At 48.0% G+C, this 7,598-nt stretch overlaps 1 protein-coding gene across 1 annotated transcript in view; it reads left to right on the top strand.

The window, feature by feature from the left end:
• The first annotated feature begins 3,162 nt into the window (after positions 1–3,162).
• Positions 3,163–7,598, top strand: part of LOC125305447 (Wilms tumor protein 1-interacting protein) — a 40,179-nt gene continuing 35,743 nt past the window's right edge. The window contains exon 1 of the mRNA XM_048260159.1: positions 3,163–5,270. Within this exon, the coding sequence (XP_048116116.1) occupies positions 3,959–5,270 (1,312 nt within the window). The 5' untranslated portion in view covers positions 3,163–3,958. The remainder of the gene's footprint in view (positions 5,271–7,598) is intronic.

Raw genomic sequence — 7,598 nt, 5'->3', positions numbered from 1 at the left:
CGGTGGCATCAATATGTGGTGGGCATGTGCTGAATCCTGGTGAAAAAAAGCCCTCTTGGTCCTCAGCCTGGCACACCCCAACTCCCATCAGCATACCAGAAAATAGCACTTGGCACCATCTTTTCCCTTCTGTGTATGTGTGTGTGTGTGTATGTGTATGTGTATGTGTATCTTTGGTGGCCCATGAGATACTTTACACCTCTGGTCATTTACACACCCAGCTTCCACACCACGCTTGATGTACAATCCAACGTTTCCATAGAAACAGCAAAAATAAGTGTTCCAAGGCGACTGAGTACACATAGGCGATCTGTATTGGGGGGAAATGAGGCGGCATGTTGAGGAGAGAGTTATGACTCTGCTATGGGTTCCAGAATGTTCTCCCCCACCCTGCTAACTAATGGAAAAACACAACAACAACACAAAAAAAAAAAAGAAAAAAAAAAGGGTGGGGCCTGATGGGGCTGAGATGTTCTGCACATTTGTTCCCAATTTCACAATTAGGCTGCTGCTGTGACCAAGCCGTGTGGTTCAGGATGGAAAATCCAGGCGCCACTGATAATGGTGGAGCTTTGAAAAGCTTCGTTGAGACGACTTTCACTGCCTTACCTACCTACAAACCAGAGGTGTCTACACAACCCCACACACACACACACGCACACACTTACACTTACACTCACACTCACACTCACACTCATACTCATACTCATACTCATACTCACACTCACACTCACTCACACACACACACACTCACACACACACAGTCTCTGCAAAATATCTCACGCAAAGAAGGCTTAAGGTTTTAATAAGCCAGTTGACACCAGAACAGCCATAAAATGCTGTTTAAATCTTAGCTACCACTTCGTGCAAACATTTTTAATTGAGTTTTCTAACCCACTGAAGGCAGTCGGGCTAGTGAAGCAAGTGAGCTCCGGCTCATTTACACTTTGTTTTGTTGTCATCTCCATCCCATATGTCAGTGTGTGTGGCCCCAGAAGAGTGACCCCTAAAGTGTGCCAGCTCCCATGGGTGTAGCGTGAGAGAGCCTGTAAATCCGTGCTATCCGTGTCGAGCGCGCCTCTGATGTGGCCAGCGTCTCTGCAACATACACATGGCTGCGGAGGCATTGGTCTGTAATTGCGTTGTGAAGTCCAGACTCCACTCTGTGCGTGAGGTGCACCAGGGGACAACTAAGGGCACCACTACTCCGCCGACTAAACGCACCCCTCGAAAAACAACAGGAGGGCCTCAGGAACAATGGGATGGGGAGCAGACCCATCAGATAGACTAGGCGTACTCAATGACATTGTCCCTGGGGTGTGTGGGTATGTGTGATTCTGTGTTTGTGTGTGTGCGCGTGTGTGAAACAAACCCTTTCATCACCTCAAACCCCCAGCCACCAGCTCACCCCCTGTCCTTCCCATTAACGTAGTTTCCATTGAAGGTCAACACAAAAGAGAGTGTAGTCCCAACAGAGGCTCCAGCGCAACATGAGTCTCCCTGTCTGTGTGTGTGTGTGTGTGTGTGTGTGTGTGTGTGTGTGTGTGTGTGTGTGTGTGTGTGTGTGTATGTATGTGTGGTGTGTTTATGTGTGTGTGTGGTTTGTGTGTCTGTATGCTGTGTGTGTGTGTGTGTGTTTGCGTGTGTGGTTTGTATGTGTGTGTGTGTCTGTATGCTATGTGTGGTGTGTGTGTGTGTGTGTGTGTGCGTCCCAGCGTCCCATAGGCTGGCGTATCGGTAGGTCATGATAATAGGGCCTGTACACAAAGCCATGTGGATCCATGGCGACTGGCTGCTCTCTCTCTCTCTCTCTCTCTCTGCGGCCGGCCGGGCCATTTGGTTTGGTCCCTGTGACAGCACACTCATTCCGCCTCTCGCTCTATTGTCTGCTCCGGCTCCACTCTCTGCCATATCCACTTACACCATATCCATTTAGTCACTCATTCACACACCTACTCACTCAGCAAGCACACTTCCTGTGAGGTGGCTACCTGGCCTGTGTTGATGTTACAGCTTACAGTATGTGTACCAACAGGAAATTTCATTCTGAGTAATTATTCATAAACTGAGTACTAATTGTTTAAATGTTTTGCTTTGACTTTGTTGGTATGTTACACTATACAAGGCCAGTCAAACGCTTTGACACATGCTCCCACTCATTTAGGTTTCTATTTATTTGGACTATTTCCTACATTGTAGAATAATACCAAAGACACTGAGTATGACAGAGCACAAAGGTCTTTAAAAATACATATATTTATGTGTCATATTTTATATTCTTCACTGTTTACCTCTATGAGAGTTTTGCATACTAATGGCATTATTAAAACCAAGTTTCATCTAGGGGACTCATGATGATGACATGCTTTGAAGAAAATGAGTCAGGGATGATGTGATTTTAATTGGTTGCCATGTTTGCTCTCCATATACTGCCCCCTCACGCCCAGTACTTACTTAAGAGAGTAACAGCACAGTGCACTATCAGGAGGTGCCTTCTCTACCTCGGTCAATGACACCAGAAGGAGAACAGTTCTCTGAAACAGACCCAACATAGATCTGTAAGAGTTATGATACATTTAGGCCTGATGTATTGAAGTCTGTCACTTTGTATAAGACTGCAAACGTCATCACCGATCTTCCAGGGGAAAAAAACTCTCAGCTGTGCGCCAAATGGTTGGTGAATCAGACTTGTGATCTAAAGGGAGGAGTGTGCCAGTTTTCTTTCTTTGTTTAGAAGACGTCTAGTGTTGACTACAGGATTATGCGTTTGGGTGTGTGTGTGTGTGTGTGCACGTGCCTGAGTGCAAATAAACCTGCTGCTAAGTTTTACCTACAGGCAAAATATCCACCAGTGGTTAAAGACAATTGATTAGACATTTCATCTTATAAGAGAGACCGTAAATTAAGTAATGTTAGAATGGATAATCACAGAGGACCTAAGGTGACAGGCCACAACTGCAGCACCGAAAGAAAATGCCACAGGTTGCTCTCTAAGCAAATGGCCCTGTTGTTTAAATTTGCTCTATTACTAGAAAGAAAGATAAAGATAAGATAGGCATGTTTGTGCATGTTTGGTTTGGATATGCATACACTCACACAAAGAAACTCTGACTCTCCGGTCCGTCAGCCGTGACACATCTGACACAAAAGCTTACTGTGTCTTTAAATTCAACTTGAGCGCTCTCGGTCAACAGTCCTGTGGACTAGTATTCTTTCTCTCTGCGTTCTCTCTCCACAAGACTTATTTAGACAAGGTTGGAGAGATTTTTTCTTCGGAGATACTCCGACGTTCAACGAGGACTCGGTTTCCTAACGGTAGGCTAAATTGTCACACTGTTAATCACTCCCTCAAAAACAGAACTTCCCAGAAGTCTTGAGACGGCTTCCGCACTGAGCGCCATACTCCTGGATTGGAGAGGGAGCAGGCAGGACGAAATTCAACTTGAAGCGGACAGCAGCATCCTGACTGGCATTCTGGAGGAAGCTTGCCGTAGGTACAACGTCGCCTGAAAGGATTTTAACTCACTCCGGCGGTGTGACTATCACGGGATAACCTTCAATCCGGCGTCGCAGTGGAAAGCTCCTGGTTTAACCAACGGGACCACTGCCTCCCGCTCGTTTAATTTGACATATTTTAACTTCGGTACTTTAGCGAGGTATTGATTCTGATCTCTCAACAAAACTTTGTTAAAAAACTTTTTCAGTTCTTTCGGCTTCGCCTGTCTTCACTTCTATTGCAAGAAGAGTTTTAAACCTTCCTTCTTCGTTTTATTATTCTGGATTTATTCCTGGAATTGTGCAGCTGCTCTACCGCTCATAAAACTGTTCGCAGGTTATGCATTAAGTAACAGCCTGGTTGTAACTCAAAGCGCGTTTTAATTGGTGTAAATGACAATCTCGTAAATTTTCTTAAGTGGACAATCTGGTGTTGTAGTGTTCTTTATTTTGTATTTTCATCATGGATAAGTATGATGATCTGGGGCTTGAAGCAAGCAAATTTATTGAAGACCTCAACATGTATGAGGCGTCAAAGGACGGGTTGTTCCGAATGAAGAGAGATTCCAGCAACAATCCGGACTTCGAAGAAACCAGGAGAGTGTTCGCCACTAAAATGAATAAAATACACATACAGAAGCAACAGGAGGAATTGGCCCGAAACAATTTGACAGTACGAATGAACGGGGGGCACGTTAGAGCGCCAGACAACATGTTTTATACCAAAGACCGCCCGCCCATCAACAGTTACCGACAAGCAGGAGAGGCGGCAGCCAAGCCTCCCATTCTGTCCGGACCTGTAGCGGCAGCTCCGGTCGGGGGAAGTCCGTATGAGTTCTACGAAGCCCAGAAGCACCAACCGATCCCTCAGCACGATGTCGCCAGCAGCAGAGCATATGGCCATGGAAATAATTACGATAACAAGGAGCCACATTCTTACCCATACCATACCCCAGCTGCAGTCAGCCCGGGTACGGCTTCTGCCCCCACACACACCAGCCAGCCCCCCAGTCCGGCGGGATCTTGGGGTTCCTCTCGGGGGTCTCATAGTCCTGGGGCGACCCCCGTGTTCAACCAGCCCCAGCCGCCTCAGCGACAGGCCTCGTCCCCCACCTTCTCCTACAGCCTGCCCTCCGCAGGCTCCCCCAGTGTGGGCCTGAACCGGGCCGGCACGCCCCCAGGCCGCCAGGGTTCACCCTCCTTCTTCCCGCAGGTCAACCAGGATTGGTCCAGAACCGCTGGGTCAGGCAGGCCCGACGTGACCCAGCACTCCCCCACTGGATCCCTCCGCAGAGAGACCGAGGTATATGCCCAGCCCTCTCAGAGTGCCCCTGCCTCACATGTTCACCCTGGTGCTGCCCCGCGACCTGCCCAGGCAGACCCCCAATCCAACGGGCTCCACCGCCCGCTCTCCGGGTCATCCCCACTGGGCCTGGCAGCAGTCGACTCGTCCGCAGCCGCGCTCGAGCCGACCCAGCCCTACCCCCCCGGTGCCGCTGGGGGATCTCCAGGCTCCGGCCATGGGAAAGGTCCTGCTGAGCAGGGAGCCAAACTGGGGCTCCAGCCCCCGGGAGCAGAGGGCCAGGGGTGCGCAGGCGAGTCTGCCCAGCCCGAGGCCCCCAGCCCCCCCAGAGCAGCAGGAGCAGTGCCCCTGCCCTGCCAGACTCTCCATAAACAGCCCGAGCAGAGGCCCTCTGTGGCTGAAATAAAATTAGAAGCGCTCACCGAACGCCTGGAAAAGGAGATGGACGCCCAGCACAAAGCCGACTACTTCGGTAAGCACAACCCTGGCTGTGCCGTTGCCCGCCTGCCTGCCTGCCCGCTGCTTTGTGTGTGTGTGTGTGTGTGTGTGTGTGTGTGTGTGTGTTTGTGTGTGTTTTTGCCATGTCACCAGCGGTCAATTGAAATTTCATGGTGCTTAGTCTGTCTACTTTGTGAGAAAAGCTTTTGAACGAGAGGGTTTCATATTTCTATGACCTTCAATATGAGTGTATGCGTTTGTATATGTGTGTGTGTGTGTGTGTGTGTTTATGTGTGTGTGTGTGTATGTGTGTGTGCTGAGTAGCTTGCTAGATCCACTGATATAACATGGCTTTCCCAGAGTCAGCCTGGCGTATTATGGGACTTTCTCTACTCCCCCATCTCCCAGTGGTCTACAGGCAGACAGACCTCTCAGGATCTGTTCATCATTGTCTAATTTGTTTCATTTCGTCACACACAAATCTCCAACCCAACTGCTGCTGAGTGCCACAGTAAATCCTCTCTGGGAGAAACAGATGGGTGCCTGGGAATGCCGTTGGACTCGCTGGGAATCGCAACCAAGGGGATTAAGACCTCATATTCACACAGTCCCCAAGTGCCTCCTCATTCGGTTTGCCTTTAAAAAAAACAAAAAAAACGACTTGTGGCCACATGGAGCCCAGATGAGTGAGGAGACTAGCATCTCTGGGGATCACATGCTTGTATTTATATATCAGGTGGGTACAGCAAGTCTAATGGGAAGCACGTGTGGGGCGAACTGACTGACTGGCGCGATAATTTTAGCCCCTGGCGTGGCGCACAGCACAGTGACAAGCTCAAGGAGCAGCAGCTCTTAGTCATGCCAGCTCACCCACTCGCCCAATCAGAGCCAGGCCCAGGAGACGCAGGGACACGCGGGCGGGTTTAGTTTGGCCCGTCTCACATGCACTAGGACAGAAAGGAAACATTTAGGAGTTGTTAAAGAGTGTGTGTGTGTAGGTGAATGTGTGTTTGTGTGTGTGTAGGTGAGAGAGGGGGGCTCGATGTAGTTCCAGTATATGTGGATGAAGTGAAAGTTGAGATGTGTAAATGTGTAAACACACATCACTCCTCATGTCAAGCAAACACATACACACACACACACACACACACACACACACACACAGAGTAGTAGAAGTAGGTGGGGATGCAGTGGAATGCGTTTCATCAGCACAATCTGAAGTGTGAAAAATCCCAATGGACCCTTTCAACAATAAAAACAAAAACAATGCTTGAACGTTCTATTTGGGCCCCAATCTACTTCCTCTGCATTAAGACAACATATGGAATGTTAAAAAGGAAGTCTTGTGGGGCCAACTATGATGCTGATAATGGAACTCTCTTGAAAGGGTCCATAGCTTCACTTTATGTTTCTCCTGTTAGCTTGGTGTGAGTGTGCTTCATGTGTTTCTCGTTTGGGAGAGAGATATAGCTGCCTCTGGCATGGACCTCCCACAGATCAGCCACAGTGAAGAGAGAGAGAGAGAGGGAGCGAGAGGGAGAGAGAAAGTGTTTCTGTGTGAGTGGATGTAGATGTGCCAGAGGTAACAGATGCTTGTGAATGAGTTAGCAAATGATTGAGTCAATGAGAACTAAATGTAGATATCAATGAGTGAGTGAGTGAGAGAGTGAATGAGTGAATTTGGATGTTCCTGATTGGAAGCTCAAAAGTGGGTGAGTGAGTGATTGAATGAATGTATATTCCAATGAATAAGTGATTGAGTGAAATAAATGTGAAATTGTTTTATTTCATTACAATGTAGATAGCAGTGAATGAGTGAGTGAGCGAACGTCTAATTATAAATGGGTAGGTGTTACAGGCACACCGGGTGGACAGGATGATGACCTGAGGGAATGACTTCAACTCTCTGGCAGTTGCTAAGTTGTTCTCTGCCTCCTCGTAAAAAGAACGCCCTCACAGAATGTCAAGGTTGACTGTCAGGACATGTGGGTTTGAGGAAGTCTGGACGCTTCTGGCATTTATATCTGTCATATAATAACACGTACATGATACAGTACCTTTGCCCATCTGCTTTGTGTTCAACATAGGGGTGTGTATAAACCATAAACACCATTTAAAACAATAACTACAGAATTTGGAATTTCTTTGCATAGTCCACATACCGGTACTCCTCTAAGGATTCATAAGGTGGCTCATGAACCTAGAGGGTCCTGTGTTACTGTATGCTAGTTTTACTGAAATCATGTGTCATTGACTGACTGTATTACCAGATGCCACTGCCATTGGCTGGCTGTGTTACCAGAAGCCCAATCCATTGGCTGACTGTGTTACCAGAAGCCAGTGTCATTGGATGTCTGTGTTG

Source organism: Alosa alosa, chromosome 13, assembly GCF_017589495.1.
Source record: "Alosa alosa isolate M-15738 ecotype Scorff River chromosome 13, AALO_Geno_1.1, whole genome shotgun sequence".
In the NCBI taxonomy this organism is placed as follows: domain Eukaryota; kingdom Metazoa; phylum Chordata; class Actinopteri; order Clupeiformes; family Clupeidae; genus Alosa; species Alosa alosa.
The sequence above is the reverse complement of the archived record's forward strand: the minus strand, read 5'-3'. Positions and strand labels throughout refer to the sequence as shown.